This window comes from Quercus lobata, chromosome 9 (genome assembly GCF_001633185.2).
Source record: "Quercus lobata isolate SW786 chromosome 9, ValleyOak3.0 Primary Assembly, whole genome shotgun sequence".
NCBI lineage: Eukaryota > Viridiplantae > Streptophyta > Magnoliopsida > Fagales > Fagaceae > Quercus > Quercus lobata.
Genome location: NC_044912.1, coordinates 32536126 through 32563331, shown reverse-complemented (window position 1 = coordinate 32563331; position 27206 = coordinate 32536126). Strand labels below are relative to the sequence as shown.

The 27206-nt window shown below is 36.0% G+C and overlaps 2 protein-coding genes across 3 annotated transcripts; both read right to left on the bottom strand.

Moving 5' to 3' along the window:
• Positions 1–8378, bottom strand: LOC115959074 (NAD kinase 2, chloroplastic). 2 transcript variants are annotated; one of them, XR_004084753.1, is made up of 8 exons: positions 7854–8378; positions 5233–7194; positions 4573–4694; positions 4328–4469; positions 3999–4228; positions 3682–3756; positions 2499–2600; positions 1–423 (listed from the first exon to the last, which is right to left on the bottom strand). XR_004084753.1 is itself a non-coding variant. In XM_031077373.1 (8 exons), the coding sequence occupies exons 1-8, from the start codon at positions 8121–8123 to the stop codon at positions 220–222; spliced, it is 3102 nt and encodes a 1033-aa protein (XP_030933233.1). In that variant the 5' UTR covers positions 8124–8375; the 3' UTR covers positions 1–219. The 2 variants fall into 2 exon arrangements, 1 of the variants encoding a protein (XP_030933233.1); XM_031077373.1 differs by having other exon boundaries at positions 4004–4228; positions 7854–8375.
• A 1644-nt stretch (positions 8379–10022) lies between these two features.
• Positions 10023–23327, bottom strand: LOC115959741 (DNA topoisomerase 2-binding protein 1-A). The gene is made up of 17 exons (XM_031078271.1): positions 22820–23327; positions 22691–22733; positions 22082–22203; positions 21451–21558; positions 21028–21172; positions 20859–20950; positions 19536–19629; positions 18916–19408; positions 18563–18705; positions 17991–18370; positions 17031–17198; positions 13176–13466; positions 12406–12822; positions 12275–12319; positions 12105–12190; positions 10803–10893; positions 10023–10463 (listed from the first exon to the last, which is right to left on the bottom strand). The coding sequence occupies exons 1-17, from the start codon at positions 22997–22999 to the stop codon at positions 10386–10388; spliced, it is 2976 nt and encodes a 991-aa protein (XP_030934131.1). The 5' UTR covers positions 23000–23327; the 3' UTR covers positions 10023–10385.
• Between the last annotated feature and the right edge of the window lie 3879 nt (positions 23328–27206).

The following is a 27206-nucleotide window of genomic DNA, read 5'->3' as shown; positions in this document are numbered from 1 at the left end:
TGGATCTACAAGATTAAATCTTTATTGCTGTGTAATAGATGACATTATACAAGTACATTTTGTCATATTGAAATGAAGAAAAAAAAAAAAGGATTCACATGGAAGCAAATGTGGGAATGAATCGTATTATTTACTCTGCAAAGTCAAATTTTCTTTGATCTCAGTTTACAACATGTACAGTAGTTTTGCACAAACTTCAATCTCAGACAGAAAGAGGCTTCAAAGGGCCTTTTGATCTAGCCTTTCATTCCAATTTAGGCAGCGAATCAAGCTGTGAAACCAATCACCTGTCTGGTCAGACTTGTTAACTGTTGGAAGTGGGTGCTGGCTCATAGATATTCGTACAGAATCTCCTCGTGAGAGTTGCTGCCTTCTCTTCCCATCAAAAGAAACCCATGCATTGCTTCTAGCATCTTCTGGAATCTGTCAAATACAACAATGTTAAACTCCTAACAAAAATACAATGGCCAAAACTATGATTAATAAGCCAGACTTTCATAGTGACAGGATACAAAACAGCATTTTACTTCTCATGTGATCACAAAATGCTTGAAACATAACAAATATCATAGAACGAGAGAATTTGGCACAGAAATGGTACTTTTTTCCAGATACCATTGAAGAAAGATGAGAGGGATTTATAAAAGATGAAATCCAACTATTGCATTGATATGAATACAAAACTCAGAGAATGCTTTGGACCACTCTCCCATGTACTTGGGTTCCTACTTATGAAAAAAATTAATTAATTCTTAATTCTTACAGTTCATTAGGCCACGTCTCGAGGTTTAGTTCATTTTTGATAAATGAGATAAACAAATCACAACTACATTTTGCACCCTCACTGTAATCTGTTTCCATTTAGCTAATGTATATCTCAACAGACAATGAAAATAACTAATAAGAACATATTTTCATGAAATTCCCAGGATTTAGATAAAAGGATAACCAAATCTGTTAATTGACTAACAGTAGGATAGATTTTATTGTTAGTAGCCACACCTAAAGGAGGAATTCCCACGATAAGTCGATGGGATGCATATTAGGAAAGTACATGGTAGCGATCCAATTAAAGTTTTCGATTCTAGCTGGGACAGCTATGATCATCGTAGCTGCCAACCCATAATCGCAACAACCCAATTGCAAGAGCGGAAGCAAGCTACTAGCGCCTATCGGCGAGAACTAGGCTTGGCTTCATTAATAGTGCCTGCATATTCAGTCTCGCCCAGCAGCCCACCCATTAATTATTCAGAGCTGGCCAGCAGGCTAGGCAGACTAGGACCGTCAAAGAAAATCTTATATCTACCTTAGAAAACTCCACCCACCAAGTTGAGTTTTTAAATTATCTTTATCATTATGTTTACGATTGTATTCATAATTATGTCAAGGGCAATACTTGGTTACAGTTCTTCAGATGCAATACATTAGATTCCCCAATAAAGCACAAACAGTGCTGCACCTAAGAAATTGTCACTAAGTTTTACCCTTATACATCAACATATCTGAACATTGTAGAGCTTTGACTGCACACTAATCAAAATAATATAAGTCTACAAGTCAAAGAAGCACAGCACTCCTAACACTCAACTGATTCCTGACATGTGGTTGAATATGGAAATAAAAAGACATTAGAATCCTATTGCTCCAGAGATTACACAATATCAGGCCCTTCAAATACATGATGGCATGATGAGTGAACATTCACATTTGAAAAATGCGACTCCAAGACAATCCCTAATGGCATGATGAGTGAACATTCACATTTGAAAAATGTGACTCCAAGACAATCCCTAAAACCCACACTCAAAGCCATTTTGCATAGCTTTGTCAACATGCCTTAAGAACAGCAATAACTAAATAGTGAACAAAGTAAAAATTATATATTCCTTCTGCTTCTTCTACATATGGTGATTCTCTGTTTATAGATATAGAGCAGCTCCCTCTATGAGTTGGGAACCACCAGGATACAATGTTAATTTCCAATTCAAATGTCAGCCTTGTATGTACACTTCACATGAAAACTGTGAAGAATTTTTCTCTAATTCCAAAAAGTGAAAAAACCAAAATGAAAGTAGAGACTTTTGTCACTTGGCACCTAAAGTGCACTATGCTCTCTCAGACACAAGTCAGTCCAACCAAACCGGCACCCTTTTTTTAATATAGGTAATATAATTCAAAAGTGCAAAAGGGATGCAACCCAAGTGCATGGGAAGTACACAAGGGAACACCCAAAACGGGAAAAAGAATATTATAAAATAAAATAAAAAATTTGTCATCTCAAATTAATATCATCAACAAAAGCTAACGAATCTGACGATGTAGATAGCCTGGCAGTGTCCTTTTTTGTACAGTTTAAGAGCTATAGGTGGCAAAATCAAGACAATATACAGGCTAAAACCAAAATTTCTTCCAAGAAAAAATAGTAAGATATCTACCAGAATGTTAGCTAAAGATACAGATTTAATAATAACTGGTCACTAAATCATTAATAGCATCACCTTCATTTCCAACCTTGCCGAATCTGGAAGTATAACCGGTCTAAATGAGAGGGAGTGGGGGCAGATTGGTGTAAACAGCATGCCAGGAACATTTGGATGCACCTGCATTTAGATTTCAATAATGGCCTTAATAGTTGTAATAAAGAGAAACAGCAAACAGCAACAAATGATATATTTTGGATAGCAGAATTGAATTTATATATTTTGGGTCAATGAGTTTGAAAAATAAGAGCACTGATTTGATAGACACAAATAGTGTGATTCTTTCATTGCAATACCTAAGTCATAATTAGAATTAGACTATTTAATGGAGTAATCTGCTGTAGGGAGATCTTTCCTTCCTTCTACTTTGAAGAGAACTCAAGACCATTAAATGAAGGATTTTAAGAAAATTTCATTTAACAAACTAATAAATAAACAAGTGCAGCAGATTATACATCCAACATGTAAAGTCAGAAAACTTAACACGTTATGTGCCAGCAGAGGACATAACAGCAACTATGTTGAACAACATTAGTTTCTAAAATATCAAATATTCTGATATCTGTTAGGCTCAATTCAGTTTTAGACTTTTTTTCTGCTTCCTTGTACACTAAAACACACTGTGATCCCCCAAGAAGAGATATTATCTACTAAGCTAATACAAAATGATGAAGGGATTTTCTTCATGTAACGATTAGACTCATTAGAGTTCCGATAATGGTCAGATCTCTTTGATGCATCCAAGACATATGATCATTATAATTCATAGACACCAAATTTAAAAGCAAGCTTAAGCCAAGCCTGTCATTCCTACACTGCATCAATCTCATTATCAAATACAAAGCTCCCAATTCTAGAATAGTCCTTAAAGAGAGGAGAGTGAGATTTTCATATTTATAGCACATTTCTAGTTGCCAATAAAGTAAATAGATGGCTCTCAAATGAAAAATGGTGTCCTTTGTATTTAACCTAGGCACCAACACAATGTTGGTAGTTGTTTTTACCAAAAATGGCTGTTTTAATCCTCTTACCTTCAGGCCAAAAAAAGGCTGTTTTAAAGTTTTTTTTTTTTTTTTTTGAAAATAATAATTTTTGAAAGCTCACGTTTAATGGGAGCTAAAAAAAACCATGCCCTAGAAACAATACATATCCTAGTACCAAAAGTTATATAACCATGACTTGAATACAAAGGAAAGCTTACCATGGAACCTCCTGCGGCTGTAGAGTAAGCAGTACTTCCTGTTGGTGTGGCTACAATGACTCCATCACCTTGCACCTAAAGAAATGGTACTCATTATCAAAAGCATGGCAATGTCATAAACTTATCTTTTCTTACTACATCAAAGTTTAGACATGAGATGTAGCATAAATGGTGGCTATTGCTTTAGATTATATAAATGTTGGACTTCTTGTGATTGGAGAGGGCAAATAACAACTCCTCAGCTCACATAATAGTTAACATGGAATTTTCAAATAGGTTTCCCATTTTTCTTGTATTAACGAAATGAATTCACTAACCTCACCTTGGTTATGAGCCTGTCATGTTCATAGCACTCAATTTTAGAGAGATATGGATTAGATCCCCGATCAACAACGACCTCATTTAGGACATCAAATACTTTCCCAGGCATTGCTTTACCATTTCGAAAAATTTCACATCGAAGGCGCATTCTAAGAGTTATATAGACACCATCCACAGTGTTATTTCCATGGATGACTTGTCTTAAGTCTTGTTTATAGTCATCAAACTACATCAAAAGAAATATAAAAGGAGTCAAACAAATGGCTATTCACGAACAAATAATTCAGACAATAACAAAAGACAAAAGCTGAGTTAAGAAGCTTACGGTATGGGAAGTCAGAAATCCAAGAGATCCAAGATTAAATGATACAACAGGGGGCACAGCACCTCTAAATAAATTTGATGCGTGTAGTATAACCCCATCTCCCCCCAAGCAAGCCACAAAATCAACCCTTTCATGTAGATCGCTGCATCAAGGACATCCAACAGGTCAGCAAAATTCTCAATGAAGTATAGGAATATTAACAGCTATTTCAATGTTGTTGCTCTTAAGACAAGGAGTTCCACTACCTGGTGTCTTGACTATAAAAGGTCTGAATAAATCCGAACCCTGGGATTCTAGCAAATATGTCATGCACATCAGGTTCCACAAGTACATTCATTTTCTCTTCATAATACAGAAAAGAGGCAACCTGAAATTCCATGCAATAAATGCAGTTAACAATAGCTATGCAAAGATTAAATAAGTGACTCTGAAAGTACACATGACATTTTTTTATTGATTGACAGAGATCCTTCAATATACCACAGAATAGGATAACAGGGTATCCTCTTGAATACCAAACTGCTAGGCAAGACATCCCTTACCTGAGACAAATTCTACTAAGAACATGTTCTGATTACTCATCTCTTTTAAAGTTCACAAATAAAGACGTATTTACTGCTCAATTTTCAATAACATGATAAAGCGGCCGCAACCCTATTGTCTGTGTTGTCTTAGATATATCATATATCTTTATTTGGGACTAGAAGCTATAAGTCACAGTCCAAAACAAAACAACTAATTATACCAAAAATAAATTTTTTTCAAGGCAAATTATCAACAAGCTACAAACATGATAAGAAAAGAAAAATTTAAAAAGGAGCAGAAACCATATTTTGTTAGTAAACCAATTGATTTCCCAGATATTAAATTTTAGGCATTTACTAACAAGATATTTCGGATGGTACCTCTTTAGCTTGTTCCATGAGCTCTTGCCCCAGTTTCTTTAACAACAATACAGTCTTTGGTGTCGATTTCCACATAAGCATCTGCTGCTGGGTACTAGGATGAGTGAAGGCCAAGGATGATTCTGTCACCTTTTCTCTGGTACAAGAAAATCCATCTGTTCGAACTAAAAACATTTCTGCTTTCCTTCTTGACTGCACCCTTACAACACCAGTTGCAGAAGCACACATATTACCTCCAATCGTAGCCAGGTCATCACTGGCTGAAACTAAAGCAGCTCCACCATTGTTCTTATGATCCTTCAGTACAGATTTGGATGTTACATGCTCATCAAAGTTATTAGTCACAATCGTAGAGATATTTTCTGTCATCACAGAAGACCTTTCCCCTTTGCCCAGTCCATTCACAACTGGACTAGTGGCAACCAAAATATCACCAATCAAATACTTCCCATTGTCAGCAGGTGATTTTTGGGGCTCTGGATATAAATTTTTTCCATTAAGTGAACCATTGGAACTTCCTGACTCCAGAGTCAATGGTACAGTATTAGTAGCAACCGTATCACCTTTCCACATTGTCCCAATACACACCTCTCTTGAAACTGGCAGTATTTCAAACCTTTTCAATTGATAATTAAAATAAGTAGGAGGGGAGATCTTTCTACTCCTAAAAAATCTAGACATTTCTTTTTTGGAGAAGACACTGCATGGAGGAACCTGAGCCTTCAGAGGGTCAGTTTCCCTGCTGAAGTTTGCATCAGATCCTACTCCATTATCAGCTAATTCTACTGATGTCAGACCTTGGGGAGAAACAAGGCCGTTGTAGGCCCCGTTACTGCTTTCATGTTCCTTAACCTTGAAGGGAGAGACTTTTTCGTGGGATACTCCATTTGAACCATGATATGTACCCAAAGACTCTTGAATTGACTTGTTCTCCCTTTTAAGAAGGGAGTTTTCATCTGAAAGGGAAGACTCCTGAAGTTTTCCCATTTCATTTGCATCACGTAATAACATATCATTGGAAGCAACTGACCGACTAGAGACAAAATGTGATGCAGAACGAGTCAAGTACTGCCTCCACCTGGAGACCATGGCAGAAGTTCTCTGCACTCCTTCCCTACTGTGAAGATATATGGGCTTTTTGCTGCAATCTGAAACTAAAGATGCAAACTTCTCAACCTGCTCCATCGTAGGTGCGGTCCCAACTTCAACAGGAATTTTGACCAGTTCAACTTTCTGAGACAAAATAGCATTATCTATGGCTGCTTGATAAAAGTTATCCTTTACAGTCTCTGCTCTAAGATCTACAATAGTCTTATACCCTTTATTCACTAACCACTTCAGGCCTTCTTCTGTCACCTGACCACCCATCCAAAAAGCTACCTCAGAATCTTTGGGCCCTGAGTCTTCTTTAGAAGTCGAAAAATAAACGGGCTTCCAATTCGCAAACAGTGTATGGCATGGATAATCCTCCTGACGAGAAAAACCAGAATCATAGCATACATTCTTCAGTCTCTGAAGTTTCCTCCACACATCCAAGCTTCGATTATCATCAGGCATCAAATAGTTTTCAAGAGCGACATGGAAGCTCTCACAACACCTTTTCATCTCACTCCTGTAAATGGCAAGTGGAGGAAGCATATCCTCCGAGCTTACATCTCCAATCCGAGATGAATTTTGGATTGAGGATCTTCCGGAAAGGACATCAGTTCTTCCTTTGTTAAGGAGGGATACCATGCAACCAAGGACAGAGACTAGTTTATCTTCCAATAGTGGTTTTTCCTCGGATGTGAAGTCATATGAAACACTACATTCACCAGTCAATGGATTGCATAATGTGTCCATTAGTGCAGCATGAAGCCGTTCAGCTGTTCTAAAGATTCTACAATATGCCTCAACCTCTGCAATATCCCCAGGAACTGGACCAGCCCAAGGCACTGGTGACGAGTCATAAGACTGCAAGGTCTTCACATCCAAATAAAGCAGCGTCAGTCTAACTTATTTTAGAGACCATCAATTCATTGAATCTCCACTAGATACATAAGTGGGTGCTCAAGTATGCTATTAAGAAAAGGAAGGAAATCAGTGCAAAAGACCAACAACAGTATTATAACACAAAGATGCACCATAGCAATCAATCTTGCAAAACTAGAGGAGAATGTGTTAAAATCAGATTTAGACAACCACTTTTGATAGTTTTGAGGACATAATTCATAGCAAATTAAAAGGGTGGAATAACTCATTTTAGGCTTTCAAACATTTAAATTCAGAACATTAGCTAATATATAACTACAATAAACGATGCAAGACAATCAATTAAAGCACCCTTAATGCATATAAGTCCCCATTACAAATGGGTTTTCTCATTCAAACCAATTCCAATCAAAATGGAATATGTTACCAATCAACCTACGGTTTCTCCGCCCACAACAACCAAAACAAAAAACTTGATCAAACCCATTACGATTTCACAAAATCCGCACACAACCCACATCTCCAACCAACTAAATCTCTCCAAAAAAACATTATCTTCAGCTCTCTCAGTCATTTAATCAAACACCCATTACCTCAATTAAAAATAAATAAAAATTTAAGTTGAAAGAGTTGCAGTGATAGCACGTGACCTGAGAGTCCAACCCAAAACTGAGGGAGGAAGACTTGGAGAGCTCCGCAGTGACCACTAACTTAAGCTTTCTCTTCAAGCGATCCTTCTTACTCTGCGACTCAAGCTTGGTACTACCACCACCCCAGAACTGAGATGGCTTAGAGTTAGAGACCCAAAACTGAGAAGAAACTATAGCTGACGACGAAGATGACATTCCGGTGGCCGGAGCAGAGATGTTCATGTCGACGACGGCGATGGCCACTCGGCACAAATAGCAACATGCCACCATATGTGTGTAATCAAAGCAAAAAATATAAAAAGGAGTTCATTTTTTTTTTTTTTTTTGGCAGAGATGAGAAAATAGAAGTGTATTTGTGTTTGTGTTCGTGGATAATGTGGTTAGAGGTTGAAAATTGTAGTGTTGGATTTGGATAGGAGTAGGACAATCATTCAGTTTTGTTCTGTTTCAGTTTCAATCTCTCATTCATTCTTGTGAGTTAGTTTGGCATTCAGATTGAGAGAGACTCTTGATGTGATGTTTTTTGGATTCAGGAGATATTTATCCTATTGTCATTGTGATTGTGGGTGAACTGTGGCTTACTAATCTACTTCGGCTACGTGGCCAGGACAATTCTTTGGGTTTTCTCTTCTTCTTTTTTTCTTTTTCTTTCTTTTAAAAATGGTCATAGATTCAGTGCCACTTGTCCAAAACTCATTTTATGTTGAATTATCTTAAATATTAAAATGTTGAATTATGATTTATGATAGTCAAAGTCTTTTTCTTTTCTTTTTTTAGGAAAATTTACGAGAGTCAAAGTACATATATGTTAACCGAGAAGAAAAAAAATCTCAAAAAAGAAAGGAATATGTTAAAAAAAGAATTGACTTTTTTCACATCATAGTATCCTATTCCCATAACATTTAAGAAATTGTTTAGAGTAAAATATTATTTTAATCCTTTATTTTTCGTTCTTAAATTATTGAAAATATTTTATTTTTTATTTTTAAAGTTTATTAAAAATTTGTTTTTGTCCTTAAACTATTGAAAATAATTTTATTTTTATCATTATTTTTGTCTATAAATTATTTTCTAAGTTTAAAGATAAAAAAAAAAGAACTTTTTAAAGTTTAGAAATAAAATAAATAAATAAAATCAAATTATTGATAAAGTTTAACCAAGTCCACTGCAACACAAAAATGCACGAGAATAATGTAAAAAGAATCAATAATAAAACTCTTGACATGGAGAGATTTTTCCTTTAAAGAGATGGGTTGATTCTTATGATTTTTTTTTTTTTTCCTTTTCTTTTCTGCTTGAAGAAATTATCAAGTTCAGCCAAATGTGTTTTAAATTAGAAAAAACCCATGACCTTGCGAATAAATCATAAAGTAAACATCACTAGTAAATTACACGAATGACCATTTCTACTTACAATTCTAGTTCTAGCCCAACCGTTTGAAAAGATAAACAATGAAAAGTATACAGCTAAAAGACAAGAGGATTAAACAAAGAAAAGCATATTGTAACTTGTAAGAATTAAACATCGGATCGGACAGCGTCTCGTGCTTTTAGATGCAATGCCGACATGTGGATAAGGATTCTCTCTATTTGGATTTGGATAGACAAAGACAGAAAAATTCGCATCATTTATATATCACATAATTAAACTTTTTTTTTTTTCTAGATAAAACAGATTTTATTCACGAAAGCAAAACGAAAATGAAGATTACAATGTCAAATTAATATGTGCACGAGTTCTAAGAAACAACAAGGAAAATATCCTAAGAGTCATCCACTCATGCAAAAGTCTCATTCCACTGCGTAACATCATATAAACCTTTAAATTTGTTTTATAAAAATTAAATCTTCACCATGAAATTCTATCAATTTTGAAAACAAATGATTTTATCCTTTTTTTTTTTTTTTTGGTTTCCCACATTGTTTTCTCAAGGCTTTCAACCGGAAACTAATCACAGTTCGCGTCGGGTGGGCCCACGAAGGGGTAAAACGCTGGCCCAAGAAATTCTTTTCAAAGTATAGGTAGCAGGACTCAAACAAGGGAGCACACCCAGTCAAGCCCAGTACAAACACTTTGAGATCGAGAGCCCAACCAACTCGGCCAGGATAAAATGTGGGGAGTCAAGAGTAAGCATCCCTTTATCCGTATACGCATTTAATAGACATTAATACATCAAATATTTTTTCAACCTATTTCTATAAGCTGCTGCTTAAAGAGTTACATAGATCACATAAATGTTTTACTGACAAAAATTAAGGTGAGAATTGAGACTAACACCGATAAACCTCCACCATTGGCTCCCTTTCCTTAAATTTTGTAGAAAACAATAGTCAATACAAAGTACATGGTTACCATCTTCACCTTATCTTGGGTTGTATGCTTCTTTTCCTCCTCTTTCTGCACCACGGCAAGGTTAGGAATCGGCACTTGAACAAGACAAGAAATTCTCTTGCAATAGCTGAAAACAACCTCAATTTACCATCAAACCTCCAAACAGCACAGGCTGTTTATAGGGAGGCTTTTCTAGTGCTTCAAGTTAAGCTACTTCGTGTTCGAACTTTGTCTATAAGCATTTGCCTGCCTGACAAATCTTCTTCATAACCAACAACCTGCAAGAGCAAAATTTGAACACTTTCTTCACAATGGAAAACTTAAAACACCAAATACACCGCTTGGTACAGCTATATTTCCAGCTGTTGTGCCTAGAAAAATTGAGGTTTATAAAAATTTTATTTTGAAAAACGCAGTTTCAAAACAGGATGCCAAACGGAGATGGGCTTAGCACAGGATAAGTTTTACAAATGCTAAGAGATACTGAAAAGTTTTATCTTTCCTTCCAAAGCCAATACACTACTAACACATTATTTCATACATATTAGATAATCACTGTACTTCAATCATGCAAATTGCAAACAACCAATAAAATCCAGATAAGGAATTGCTCAAACCTGAGACTCTGTTTGTGTTTCACTAAAACCATCATATATTCCTGCACTTCTATCTCCAGAAGGATTGCAAACATCATCATTTTTCCCAGTCCTGAAAAATACATCAATGCCAGAGTCAAAAGAAGAGGTAAAACAAACTGCAGACTCCAGCAAGTATGGTTTGGGGAAGGGTTATTTAATTTTGATAAATAATTTTGGTTTCTAGACCAGTCATTTTTAGGTTTGAGGACACAGTCTTGTAGACATTAGGATAACCATTTATTTAAGGAAATATTTTGCTTTTCAAGTTGGAAGTGGTCAGTTATGTCAAGAAACAAGTCCTGGGATTCAAAACCATCATAAAGTTAAGAACTATCACAGAATCATAGTGGCAGCAGCAAGTACTTTAGACAAAAATCGGATCATCGGAATTGTCAAGATCAATTATTACATAGCAGCACAACTTCAATTGCTGACATAAAGAAAATATAGAAGCACTGACAGAAAGAACCAACGAAACACCAAAACCATGCAGTCACAAATTAGGCTATGGGGAACACCGAGGGTAGGGGACCAAACCAGTTTCCTAATGCACATACGTGAGATGAAACTCATCTTTATAAAACATCACTTGAAATACCAAGAGAGGGATATTCAACAAAAGCATGCACAGTAGCATCAATGGTAAAATCAAACTTCAGATCAGAAGATCAAATAAGTACTCAGAGTTCTCCACATTAAAAATGGTAGAACCAAAATTCAGCTGAGAAGAGGATAAAATAAGTACTCAGAGCTCAGTATGACTCCAAAAATCCAAGTTTATCAGGAACACTAATCAAAGTGAGGAATTCTACTAGTAAAATCACAGTATGCTTCTATACAAACAAGATGAGATAGCACATAGGATGGGAAATTAAGTCAGATAAATATCAAACTCAACTATATAATGAAATAATTATATTGAACTAGAAAAGTAAACAAATGCTGTGAATAATCCTATTTTAATAATATCTTAACTTTTTCACCAAATTAGTTAAATATAAAAAATAATAATCTAAGAACTGCAATTACTCAAAAAGAATTATCTGATGTGAATTGCTAGCGCACTTCCACTGCTACAATTTCTTATTCTTTTTTTTGTCCTTTTTGTGTGTGTGTATGTGTTGTGTGTGTGTGGGGGGGGCGGTTGTTGTACAGTAAGGATTTTCATACTAAATCTGAATACGTCATTCATCTCATTTTCATTCTTTATGATAAAATAATATTAAAAAAATGCAAATTTTCAATAAATTTCAACAAGCATAGGATTCTCAGAGATGTTACCTGTTTAACCAGTGTTTAGACAACCCAACGACAGAGTGAGCATCTGAATGGTCTTGACCAAGGATTGAATAATCAGATGAGAAAAGCTGTTCCATCATCAAGGACTAAAACTAATTTGGAATTGACAGTACATGAAATATGTATAAAGAATGATCACAATATAAGGATACATTTTTATCACACCCAGTCCTTCCTGGTGAATTCTGATCATGAATCTTACAAACAAAACAGGCAGCAAAATAAGCCAACCAACAAAGTTGATTATCAACCAAGATATAAAAGAATCATCACCATTTGTTACCTTGCTTGTCTGCTCCAACAAGTCCTCAATAGCAGCAGCAACATCAGGAACAGCATGAGAAACTTCCCCATTATCTTTTGTTATGTTGTCTCCAATGGCATTCAAGTTGATGGGATCTCTTAAATGTACTTTAGAGGAAGGCAGATCCTTTTGGTCATCATCTTCCAAAAGCTTTGCCCTTTTGTTGAACACACTTGATTGTTCAGATTCTTCCTTAAAGCTGTCATTTCTGCTAAAGGTACACTGAGTTGCTGTGTTTCTTAGGTCTTGTGATTGACTAGGAAAGCAAGAGGGACTACCTCCAGATACCATCCGCACAGCTTGTGTAGGAAACTGACTCGTGGTACACAATCCTGCCTCTTGGTCTTGAACAGTGACCTCTTTTGGGCGAAATGAATCCAGAGCAACAACTTCATTCTGTCAGTAGACAAAGAACTCAAAACATATTATTATGTCTACAGTTCTAAAAAGCATGTCTTCACCACCCCCCCCCCCCCTCTCTAAAAAAGGCACCCACACACATACACAGTAACACTATGACCCCCCATTGTGCAGTGTAACTTCTCCCAAATTTACAGCACTATTTTGCAAAAACCTTCTGAAAGAATTGCCTGGCTCCCCTAGGTATTCAATAGCTACCCATCTGTATAAAAGCATGAATTTGCGTAGGCACAAAGCATGCTCAAACACAAGTAAACATAAACAAATCACCTCCCCCCTGCCCCCTCCAACGCACACACACAAAAAAGACACACAATATCAGAACATACCTGCCTGATACACTCATATATCCACTCTGATGTAATTGAGTGTATCCCCCATTTACGAGCAGCCTCATACTTTGGTCCATTGGTGAATTTACATAATAAATGGGTAACCTTTTTAGTAAGTTTTTCCGCAAATTTAGCTCCAAGAACAAAACACAAGTTTCTTAATAGTTGTCTATCTTTCTCCTCATATTGTGAAACACAGACTCGGAATCTCTCAAACCCAGGCAAGGGAATCCGGCAGGGAAGTGGAGAATAGAGAATGTGACTGCCAACATCCAGCAAGTATTCCTCCTTCAAAACAGATATTTTAATCCCATCAGCAATTTCCAGTAGGACAGTCTTATAAGACTTCAAAAGAAATAAGATGATGATTCATCCCTAGCTGCCATCTCCAATTACTAATAAATAAAGCTGATCAAGTAAAAGGGAAAAAACTAGAACAACAGCACATGCTGAAACAGAATAATTAAATCAGTAAAGATTAATCAAATTACTTCATAATTCTTAATTACTATTTAAGACAACAGAATAAGGTGATGGCAGAATCTTATGAATCAGAAGAAGAAAAAATTACAGAAGGTTATAAGATGAGTGCAGTCTTGTTGCTTAACCAAAAGGGGTAATCATAGAAAATATCTGTATGCTAATCAATGTTCTCAACCCATATTCATCCTCCTTCAGATATATAGATAAAACACACTCATAGATTCTAAAGGTTTTTCTTTCAGAATTTTTTTTATAGGTAATGAGACTTTCATTAAGGAAGCAACATACGTACAAAAGAGGAATTTATGAAGTATACAGGCTGTAGACACAAAATTTCATTACAAAAACTAAGTGAAAACAGAACCGATTGAGTCATATAACATAGGCGGTCTACTCAAATCCAATGACAACCAAAAGAATATTGATCCTATGAGTTGAGATTTAATCCTCTGTACAGACAATCCTTGTTCTCCATATGTCCTCCTATTCCTCTCCTTCCACATAGGCCACATTAAGCAACCAGGAACCACATTCCATACTTTATTTCTGAATGCTTTTACTATGTCACCAACGTTGAAGTAAATCTTTCACCAGCAGACATTACCCAATTTACTCCAAAGACTAGAAATATAATGTTCCATAATTTCATAGCCACTGGACAATAGAGTAGGTAAAATAATGGTTACATGATTAAACTCCCATTTTCTAACAACTTAATAAAGTATCATGGTATTAGAACAGGTAGTCCTAAGTTCAAATCTCATCTCCACTCTACCTTCTATTTAAAATTTAAAAAACAAAAACAAAAAAACGCAGTGTTGGACCCCACTTATTAAGGGCTAGTCTGAGCTTACAAGTAAGGGATAGTGTTATACTAATGGTTAAATGATTAAATTCACTATTTGCTAACAATTGAAGCTTAGGGACAAGTGGTAGTTTATAAGAAGTAGCAAGTAATCCACAGCTTCATTCAACAACAACGACAACAACAACAAAAAGTGATCCACGGTTCCTCATTACTCTTGGAGCTTTTTTTTTTTTTTTTTTTTTGATAAGTAATAAGAATTCATAGATAATAAAAATAGAGACACCCAAGCACACAGGGAGTATACATGGGTGAACAAGTCAAGAACGAAAATTACAAAAGTCAAGTAAATCCAAAATAGAAAAAGGATGGTTTCTCCACACAGAGAACCATTCAAGTAAGGTTCGGATGAAAAGAAGCTTGAGGTCAGGCATAGCACGCTCAATGTCTTCAAAGCATCTACTATTCCTCTCCTTCCAAATACACCACAAACAAAGAGGAACGACCTTCCAAATAACTCCATTGCGGTGGTGACCAAAGCGACCTTGCCAGCAAGCAAAGAGCCCAACAACAGACAAAGGCATGACCCAACACACTCCAAATAAACCAAAAACCATATCCCATAACTCCGAAGCAACCGGGCAATGAAGGAAAAGATGGTCAACACTTTCACTATTACACTTGCACATATAACACCAATCCAAAATGCAAACCTTTCTTTTCCTTAGATTGTCAATAGTCAAACATTTCCCCAAGGCTGCGGTCCAGACAAAAAAAGCCACTCTAGAGGGGATCTTCTGCTTCCAAATACTTTTCCAAGGGAAAAATTGCTCACTATGGCCAACAAGAAGATGGTAGTATGCACTAACCGTGAACCCCTTACTCTTACAAGGCAGCCAAAATCTCTTATCCTCCTCTTGGAGCATTCACATCAACCTCAATGCACTATTAGCCAAATTTGATCTAAAACCTCACTTTTGTTAGTTTAGCTAATCTACTACACAAAGAAAATTACATCAGTGTCAATACTTTATTACTATTTCATTTAAGCATTTTTTTTCTCTCTCCAAAGATCAACATTTTTTTCGCCCCATCTTTTCCCAATTTCACATTTTCTCTCCAAACTCAGCCACCAGATTGATGCACAGATCAACTCAAGCCACACCCTTGTAACATAATACCCCCCTTAACCACCAACCCATTATTATCCTTCAAGCTTGATTCCTTTTGTGAGTCTCAAACCACTATGTACTTTTACTTCTTGCATCTAACCTCACCTAGTAGATCTATTGCATGCACCTTCCCAAGTGTCAAGTAGCATGATCATTGCACAATATCATGCTCCTTGAATGTTGGCTATGCTGTAGCACATACCTCCATGATTAATTCCATAGAACTTTTCACTTCTGAATTGTACTTTCTCTTCCATGTCATCCACCAGATCAATGTCCCACTGCCAATCGCCGCACAACCACTGCCAATTATGCGCGCGAGAGAGAGAGAGAGAGAGAGAGAGAGAGAGAATGAAATAAAAATATATATATTTTTTGGTTTGTTGATGAACAGTGCCACCATAAGTGTATTGAGGTACTGTTCATTTGTTATTTTTACACATCAAAATATTGATCCTGATGCACAGTGCTTTAGAGGGTTTAGCTATTATTTTGGCAAAATGTTAGTTTACCTAGCCTGCTATGAATGCTCTTACACAACACACCAATTTGCCAAAACCATACCCCTCTTCACCAAGTTGCCTATAGTGAGAACTTCCAACAAAATCACAAACCACATTAAGGACCTTGTTAGGTACTTTAACCCGCCAAATAGCCTTCCTAGGGAAATTCAAACAGCCAGCACCTCTCAAAACCTCATAGAAAGAGCGAGCACTAAAACATCCATCCTTACAAAATCTCCAAAACAACTTATCCTCCACACCTGTTTTGGCCCATATATAAAGAGTTCTAGCAGCCAATCATGGGCAGATTTCACAAATGTGGGATCCATTGAATTCCTCCATTGTTCATCTCAATGCAGTCCAACACCATAGCCATATAAGGATGCTGCTTTCCTATCAACACACCAAGCATCCTGCCAAAACCTAATCCTTCTACCATCACCAAAACCAAAAACCACAAATCTATAGAAAGAATCCAATCCTACTCTAATTGCCTACCAAAGACCACAACCATAAGATGAACAGCATCAACAGATTTTTCCATTTTATTTTTTTACAGAGAGTTGCGAAAAAAGAGAGGAAGACAAATAATCGGTTCCACACAAGATTAGGGCCAACCACATGTATTCTGTGTAGTTGATAAACCAAACAAAAAACTGTACATGTTCCTCTTTTATTCTTTCCTACCGACCAAATAAAGTAACTAACATAATAGTTGGTGGATCATGGATGCACATACATTTCGTATATTGCATATCTAGGAACTCCATTTTGGAGTTTACTGATTTAAACCTTTGTCAATTTATTATTCTAAGACATAAAATAGCTAGCAACAGCCAGTGGTCAATGTTAACAGAAAAATATGCATAAATGAATCAGTTACGCATACCTCTAAACAAGACCGGATCCAGTGACTGGATACACGTGTGGTTTGGGGAGCGTCTACAGACCTGGTTATTACACCATGACACTGAATGGTATAGTGCATATTTTGTTTCACAGGATCATCCACTACCTTTCCTCCTCCTTGAACTACCCATTGAACAATTTCAGCCCTCTGGGAGAAGATATCACAGTTAACAGTTAAACATATTTGAATATTCTATACCTGTCTCAAATTCATTACTGCATAATAATAATAATAATAAAAGAACATAAAAATATATATATTCAACCCAAAAAACAAAAAATATTGAGAATCAAAAACAATTAGCAAAACCCAAAAAATGAATGCTAGTAGGTGCAAAATGAGCAATGAAGTTCTTAGAGGTTAACCAGCAAATACTTTTTCTTCTAAAATCTTACAACATATCCATAACTGCTTCTAGTGTTCAAACCAATCTGTAGAATCTTATTTGATGTTTTGTAATGCCAACATGAATTAAGATACACACAAACTAAAGCCCCAGGTCTAGGTGGATTCAATGTGTGTATGCATGTATAACATTATGATGAAAATATTAAGAGGTTGATTTCAAGTTAATGGATGGAACTCAGAAGCCTAATCCAAACCCAAATTGTTTACTATAAAAGCAATATGTATTCTACCATTAAATATAGAATTCTTAACATAGCAACCAAAGACCTTAGTTTCAAGCGGGTTTGCAAGACTGCAAGTTCATGTTTCATATTCCAAGTCCTATTTACTGCACAAATTTTCTTTTTGCAACATGACATGGATGCTATTTTCTAGATTTATTAAAAATACCCAGTGTACATTTCTCCTACATTTACAAATTAATACTGACATTTACAACCACGCACATCAGTGAACTTCTAAATGGTGATAATTATGCCAAGGCCATGGTCACTATGGTGCAAAATTGAAGTATGAATTTTAACAACTTACTCTATCCTCAGGAAAGGATTTTGAGAAGCAAAATACTCTCCCCTTGAACACACCTGATGGCTTCCCATTTTTAACACTGGAATCATGTTGTGTCTTCTGCCGACCATTTTTTTTATCCGTCAATTGACCATTACCTTTACCATTTATAACAGGAAGTTGACTTTGCTCAGAAAATTTGGCCGTTGCTTTAAGAGAACTGTCTCCTTTCATGTTGATTTCTGACCTCTCTTCTTTGTTTTTCTCCAATGACGGCAATCCAATTCCAGAGTTCCTATTCCCCAGTACCTGATCGGATGACATGCTAGGATGAGCTGTGGAGTTTTTACTTTGATTTAAGCTGGCTACTCCAATCACTGCTCCTTTTGTGGAGAAGACAGAATCTATGTGATCACAATTTACAAGTTAATATGAAGATGTATAACATACTTCAAAGCACATAGTTGACAAGTACCAATCAAACAAATGAAAGAAATAAAAACAGCCCAAATAACAACATGAGTCCGGCTTAAATTAGGATGTGAAATTTAAAACACACACACAAACCAGGATTTCTCATATAGAAAAAAGCAAACCTTTTGGAAGAAGTAGATCATAGGCTATGTATCTCTGTAGAACAGGGATCTCTTTCTTTTCGCAATCACAATCCTCTAGCCAGGTGGGTTTAACTACATAAATGACACCCAAGGCTGCAAGGCTCCTTACCTCCTTTTTCTCACTAAAAAATTACAAAAGCGAGAGATGAAGCTAATACAAATAAGGGAAGATACTTCCCCAACTCAGCAAGAATAATAGAGAGCCAATGCAAATAAAAGGAATATCACATTTATGTCATAAGTCACCACACTAGCAAGGGACCTTAAAGAATTGCATAAAGAAAGAGCCAAAAAATTGCATACTCTTTTCACTAAAAAGAGTCAGCACTTACATCTCTGAAGGAGATCCAACTACTATGTGTGTCAATTTATCATTGAATGACATATACCGGGATCCTCCACCTCTACGCACCATACTAACTAGTTTACGCATTTCAGAAACTTCAAAGCCAACAAGTAATATTCTACACTCTGACAAGTATAGATCACCATCTTCAGATTGAGAGTCATTGGCAACAAAACCATCAAGGCTTGTTTCATTATTGGGCTGCATGGTAGGTTTTTCAAAATCCCCCTCCTTAACAAAGACAGGAGGATCCGAAAAAGCAGAAGACACATTCTGCGACAGAGTGGCTTCTACATCGGAATCCGCAAACCCAATGCTGGGAGCAGCTTGAGAGTTTAAATCTTCCGATGTGGATGGCACAGACTGTGAATTTCCAATACCCTTGTCTAGGCTATGCTGTAGAGTCAGGCGATTCCTTACATTTTTATTTGAAGATACAGAACCACCCTGAACAGGATAGGAGTCCTCATTTAAACAAGCTATTCATCCAAGAAAGAAATTAAAGGTCAGATACAATGTGCAAAAACCATGACAAAGAGAAATACAATATGCTGTGAATTTAAAGGCACCAGAAGATATATAACATCTTATGAAAGAAAGTACCACCTCTTCTAGCAATGGATTGATAGAACCATTTCCGAGTTACAATATAAATATGACCCCATCGTCGGGCAACCTTGTATTTGTCACCTTCAGCAGCTTAAGAATAGTCAAGAGCACAAAGGTACATAAACCAAAACTATATTGAAGAATTCCAAAACTCAAATAGTGATAGGTGTGGATAAAAAGATACCTTGATAAGTAATAAAAAAATTATTAAGCCAAAAAAAAAAAAAAATCATGCAAAGGAAGCCAATAGAGTATACTGGATGTGTAGATAAATAGATATTGAAATATAGTTTAGGTGACAATGGCATGCTCACTAGATGAGTTAAGAGAAAAACACCACATGTTGTAGCAGTGTGAAAAGAAACCATTAAACCAGTTGAGTGAACCAAACCAAACCAACCAAATTGAGCAGCTTGGTTTGGTTTTTTAGGTTGATTGATTCAGATTGGTTTATAAAGAATCCTAATAGTTTCAGTTCATTTAGTGGTCAACCAATTATAAATAACCAAACTAAACTTAATTGCCTATACCATATATTTTTATGTTTTGGGCCAAGACTCAAGATCATTTTAATTTTTTTTAGTATTGAACGCTGTCTAATTACAATAGCTAATTAAAAAGTAAGAGGTTCTTAAATTTGGAGCCACAAAAAGGAAAATAGCATTCAGGCCTTGATTTTTAAATTACTTGGGCCTTGAATTTCAGAGTGGCCCAACTATAGGCCCACATGTATGAAATCAAACTGATCATATGGATCATAATCAGTTTGAATAGATTATGTTTATTAGGTATTTTTGGTTTCGTCTCATTATCATTTCTACCAAACTGACAAGATCAGTTTGGTTGAAAACTCCACCTCCAAACTGACTAACAAACACCCCATCATATAGAGCGTGCAAAGCTGGGATTGTAGTTGTCACCTAGGGGAGTGCAAGATGCAACAACAATAAATTCCATGTTAAATAACATTTAATGTTTTTAAAGTCAACCATTGATGAAAATACTCATAGTCTTGTCAAAAATTCACTTATGCAGCTAGAATGGGAAATAATCTGGAGATACTTTAGCTAGTTCAGGGAATGCCCAAATGTATACGTTTTTATACACACTCAAACCAAAAGGGCACAATGATATCGTATGTAGAATGTGGCAGACACAGCAGAATGACAAAATAAATTTATGCTGTCAACCCATAAGGCTGCAACAATGCTTTGCTAATAAAATTGAGAAGTGTACTTTATTACTGTCACACTGATAGAAACAAATGTTCAAGCAATTCAATACCAAAGCATTTCTTTCAAGAAAACATGATAAGGATATATCGCAAATCAAATGTGTGCACTTCTTGGTCAGTTCAGCAGAATATTTTCCACCATTTTGTGTAATAAGCTTTTCAATCTCCTTTCGCTCATCTGAGATAAACAAACAGGTTAGCCCCACAAACAAATAATTTATTATAAACAGAAGAAAAAATAGCCAATATCACAACCTGCTGGAATTTGGGTCACACAAATTGTCAATCCAGAAAAAGGAAGAACTCTGAATGATTCCTGAGGAACAACACGGTGCTCATTCCAGCATTGATGCAACCACTCAATTGTGACAATTGGTTTCTTCAGAATATTTAAAGCCCACTGAAAATGTAAAGATTATTAAATAAAATCAGTGATTGCATCCCATCAATGTATGGAATCTACAACACGTGACACATATACAAATACAAATTTCTACAAGAACTCCAACTGATACATCCCACCCAACTCTAATAAACAACAGACGAACAGTACCATGTAGCACACCAAACACCTCAAAGTGACTGCAACACTTCTTTTTCTTTTTCTTCTTTTGAAGAGTAAATTGCAGAAAATTGTCATCATGTAATTTCAATTATGGAGCAACACAAATACCAAACCTTGTATTTTGCAGCCAGAACATTCTTCACAATGACAAAGCTAACATCCAGAGATGCTTTAGGATGCAACACTCCTCCCATTGCTGTTACTAATGTTTCTATTTTAACCTGAGAAAGAGAGAGAGGGATTTAAGTGCAAGTAAGTGAAAAATGAGGAAAATCACATGTGGGATACTAAATACAAACATACTTAATTAGAAATTATCAACAATAATAAAAGAGAATGATGAGAAAAATCACATATTCCTTTACTGCTTTTTATTTTTTTCAAAACTTTTATGTATAAACATAATATGTTTTGGCTAAAAATGGCACACCAATCAAAACAGTGCCAATACTAATACAAGGCCGTCAAAAAGACAAAGCCATTTGATAGCTTTAATTAGTTCTTTTTAATTGCGAACAATAGAAAAGTGCATGAGAAGCAAAGAGCAACACCAAGAGATGTGAAAGTGTGGCAAAATTCCAGAGATAAAGGCCTTTCCAGGCATGCCCCCTGCTTGAATTATATTAAAAAAAACATATACTAAGAAAACTTTTGGGACTAAAAAGGTCTTAGTACAGGTGCCACTTTTTTAAGCAGTTCATACATAAAGTTTAGAAATACATACACGTACCATAAGCATGGTACCTTTTCATCCGCCTCAAAACCAGATGCAAGTACTTTGACACCATCCATTGCAAAGCAACAAGTGTACCCTTGTTTAGGCAAAGCTCTATTCTCTTTTGCACAGGAAAGAACACATTGAGGACCTACCCAACAAACAAATGAACAGCAAGTCATCAAGTCAGCAACCAGCTTTTAAAAGTAAACCTTTACATTAACCATATAGTTCACAATCCAAACAATCAAAAAAAAACAACAACAACAACATTCCCCGAGTTAATGCCCCTAATACATTCCAAAATCAAGCCAATACCCAAATCCCAATAAGCTCACAGTGAAAAGTATTTAAACAATCACTAAATATTACAGGCTCAAAATAAAGTAAAAAAAAAAAAAAAAAAAAAAAAAAAGACTTGACAACAATATTACGGAAAATATGCACAGAGGAACTGCTGCTAATGCAGATGGAAGGTAACTTTATGGGTGTAAAATTCAAATTCTAAAATTTCAAGGAGGTAGAATTCAAAGGACCCCAAATTGAGAAACTTAACCAAAAAGAGCTCAGAAATCACAACCTATATTAACATAAACAAAATTCCCAAAACGGTAGCATTGTAAAGTGAAAAACCATACCAAGTAAATTGCAACCTTTGGCTCTAAGGTCCAGAAATTTCTCCTGCAAACGAGAATTGAAGAATGGAAATGAGAAATTGAAGTGAAAAAAGAAAAAGAAAAATGAAAAGAAAGGGAATACAATAATACGTGATCGGGGGAAGAGATGATGTGGTAATCGTTAGGGGCGGAGCGAGAAGGGTCGCAGCAGAGGAAGACGTCGGCGCCGTTATGCTTGAGGGCGTCGTGAAGAGTGTCGAAGATTTCAGGAGGCACCAGGTTGCGCGACATTAACACATTGGCACCCTTGAATGTCTTCGTCTTCATCATCTTCCTACTCTCTCTCTCTCAATCGCTACCTCACTGACTCACTGAGAGAGTCTGAGTGTTTGGATAGAAATGGAAACTGAATTTTTCCCCACAGAGAGAGAGAGATTGGGAAGTTAGGTTTTTGAATTGAAATGGAGAGTGAGAGAATTGGGAATGGGAACAAACAACAAAGGAAAGGCCAATTTTAAAAACGCGGGAACGGGGGTTTTTGCTTTTGTGAACTGATTCTGGTGTTGCTCATATCCATCCTTTTCTCATGGACTTTCACCAGTATTTGCTGCTAGCTAGGGTTGGATGGGTTTAGAGTTTGGACTTTTGATGGATCGTACTGTTTTTTTTTTTTTAAATAAAAAGGTGGAAAGAGAAAGATCACACTTTTGTTAGATATGTGGCGGACAAACATACAAGCTGATGGACCCAACCCCACCTTGGCCCAATATCATTTTTCTTTTCCTTTTTGTTTGAGACGAGGCTTTATGTAAACCCATAAAGTTTCTAATTATCCCAAAGACAATTTTTTTTTTTAAAGAAATATTTAACTTATGGTGTCCTCTACTATATCATCAGATAAGGTATCAATCAATTTTTAGTGTACGTAAACATTAAATCTCAAATATCTTATTCAACCATCTAAGATTTTACCAATTGAACTAATTGGAACCCACCCCAAAATCAAATATTAAGTGTATAAAAAAAAATAGTCATAGATAAGATTTGCACAAACCACTTGTCAATTTTTCTTTAGAACTAGTGCTTATTTTAGAAACTTTAGAGGGTGCTTAGATTGATGAAAACTAAGTTATATAACTCAATTTCTATCACCTAAAACTCAAAAAATGTGAGGCCCACCGAAACTCAGGCCTGTTTGATGAGTGAATTCAAACTCACATTTTTATATTTTAAATAACATTACACACTTTTTTACCCACACATATTTTAAAAATTTTCAAACTACTCTATCAAACACCTTCTAATGTTTGGACTACTTTTTTTATGAAAATTGAAAAATATATTTTTTAGTTTTGAGTTATGAGTTTGGATGGCACTCTTGTAAGTGCACAGCTTTGATAGGGCTCGCAGCAGTGTATAGTCAAATCACTTTTGTGTGAGACTATTGGGCACTTCCAAACCAGTGTAACTCTTTGTTTTCTTTTCTTTTTTCTTTTCAAACAGCTTTCCTCTTTTTCACTCTTACACCCATCACACACCAACCTTCTTCTCTTTACTTTTTCATTTTCCTCCACCTCCTCTCATTCCTCCTCTCACCCAAACAACATAATCACATAAAACCCAAACTAAGCCAAACCAATTGATTTCATAAATTCCAAATCGAAAATGGCAAATACACAGTACAAACCCAAAATCTCGGAAAAATTTCATCCCTGCATCGAAGAAGTTTGTACCGTAGGTTGCCTAAAAAACATATAGGTATAAAGCAAGAGAGACAGAGAAAGGGGGCGGCTGAGAAAATTATTGTATCTTGGGTTGAAAATCAGTGTCAACCACAAAGATTCTAGTTGGAAATCCGTGCTCTCTCGCCAAAAAAGATGATATGAATCAGAGGAGGGAGAGGTTGAGAAAGCAAAGAAAATGAGTATGTTTCGGGCAAAATGGCCAATTACCATCAATTCTTGAAATATTTTGCCCAGATACACTGTTTCGGAAAAATATAGTGATATACCACTTTTTGTGGAACTTAAGCTTGGTGAGCTCAAGTACCATATTTTTTTAATCCAACGTGGCACGATGACATGGGAAGTTTAATTAAAAAAATAAAAAATTTGGCCATTTAGTACTCGAGCTTTGTGGGCTCGAGTACTGTACATGGTACCCAAGTCCATCAAGCTCGGGTACCATTCTGTACTGGCAGCTTATTTTATCTGAACGTCACTCCTTTCTCTCTCAATTTTCTGAAACCCAGCTTACCCACATTCCCACAGCTACTCTCTCATCACTCACTCTCTCAATCTCCCTCTCACTCTCTCAATCTCCGTCTCAACAAGATATCAATATACCATTTATTTTGTGAGATGCTCACTACAGAAATGCCTTCAAACTCAGTGTCACCCGGCACAATCTGCAATTTATTGGAATGATAGAAGTGAATCACCAAAAAAAAAAAAAAAGTTTTCTAATGTAGAGCAAGTTAATCTGTTCACTTTAAAATCTCAATATCAAATGCTGCATTTTTGTCCTGTGCATTTATCTTTAATGGAAGAAGAGCAGATGGGTATAAACTACCAAGAATTGGTGATAATCATTTATATCACTCTCGAGGTGCCACTACACATAAGTTCAACTCATGTCCCCAACCAAAAACACACGAAAAAAAATATAATATTTGTTCATAACTGATATTTTCCATCCCAAGCAAAGGCAGAAGCTTATATGAGAAACCAGGAACATTGCATTCTGAAAGAGTAAAATATCATCAACTTAAAGTGTACACATGATAAGAGTCAAAGATCAAGAGCAGTAACCATTGAAAGTACAGACTACAATTTCAAACAAAATGGCATTTTCGCAGGTAAATTGGTACAAGAATATAACATTGCCAGCACAGGAACAAGTTGATGCAGAACTCTATCTGCAAGAAACATGGAAATTAATTTATGTCTGGTCAATATGAGAAAGTGGGAAAATAACAAATCAATTTTGGGATTCCAAATTCATTATATGGAACTTAAGAAGAGAAACACTTGGGCATTAACCAAACTGTTGGGAACAATGAGAAAGAGAACATAGGACTAAGGCTCTTGTTCTCTTTTGTTCTCCACCATTATCTCAACCAAATAAAGAATTATAAAAAATCAAAGAGTAAAAGGGTAAAGGGAGGGGTGGGGGAGGAAAATTGAGCTTCATTTGGTTACTAAAAGATAGTGGGGAAGAAATATAAATCAGGATTTTGAAGCATCATTTACACTTGAAGAAACAAAAATTTTGATCAATTAAAAACCTAAATTTAAGAAATGCATTGACTAAATCTTCACTCACTCAGCCAGCTAAACACAAGTGAATTATTCCAGTTATATTCATTAATCATGTGCACTTGATTGATCAAACAAAAAAGTTGTTCTTTAGCAAATGACTTAACATGTGCATCCAGTATTTACACTCTAGTATTCGCTGTAAATCACTATTAATCCCATTACCTGTACCTTAACAAAAGCATACTCGTTTCTTTTCACCCACACAACAGTCACTCACAGGAACATAGGAAAGTAAAATTCAAACAAAACTGGGGAGAGAGAGATAAAAAGTGATATGCCATTGCAACTATGACCAGAAGAAACCCCAAAAAGGTTCAAAATTTGGCATTAGATTTCATTGCAATAAGCTCTCCACATTAACTTTAGATATTCGTTGAAGAAATTAAGATCTAAGACTTAATATCATTCGTATGCAACCACAGCTTGTCTTAAACCAAACAAACACATTTCTAATGTCATTTTGAAAGAAAGAGAGAGAACTATGCATAGCTGATGCACTTTCTTCTGCATAATGGGCAAAACTTAGGTACAGTACCTTAAGTGTCGTATGATTTTAGGTTCCCCAATTGAATATAACCACATGATTATACTTAATTGATTAATTTAGTGTTATCTTTTCCAAAAACAATTAAACTCAACCATGTATGCATCCTATAGGGAAAGTAGCTTATAGTATATATGTCATATTTGGTCCTTAAAATTTTTTTCAATATTTCTTAAGTTATACAAATACATAATTGAATGGCATATAGCATGTATTTTGTTTCAAGTTGCATTTAGAAGAATGCCACGGTTCAAACTTAGCGTACCTAGTCTGCGAGACCACCACTCGTCGGTACCTTATTCCGCTTAGGGCATGTTCTTCGGTTATGCCCCTCTTGGTCACACAACCCGCATTGCACCTTCCTCCCCCCCTCCTTCCATGTTGTGGTTCTCGGCCGTTTCCTGCCCTCGTCCATCTCATTCCTGATTCGTGTTGAGATAGGACGACCTTTCTCTCGAATCAATCGGGGGTTAGGGAGGACCCTTCGAGTTTCTTCAGGATCCGACCATGATAATCTATCTTTCAATGGAGGGAAAACGGGAGCATAGCTCCGGAACAGTGCATCCACGCTATAGCATGGGTCAATGTACTGCTCTGCATCATGTCGATACCTAATACAAACTGCAATGACATGTGAACATGGTATCTTGTATAGCTTCCATTTCTGACATGT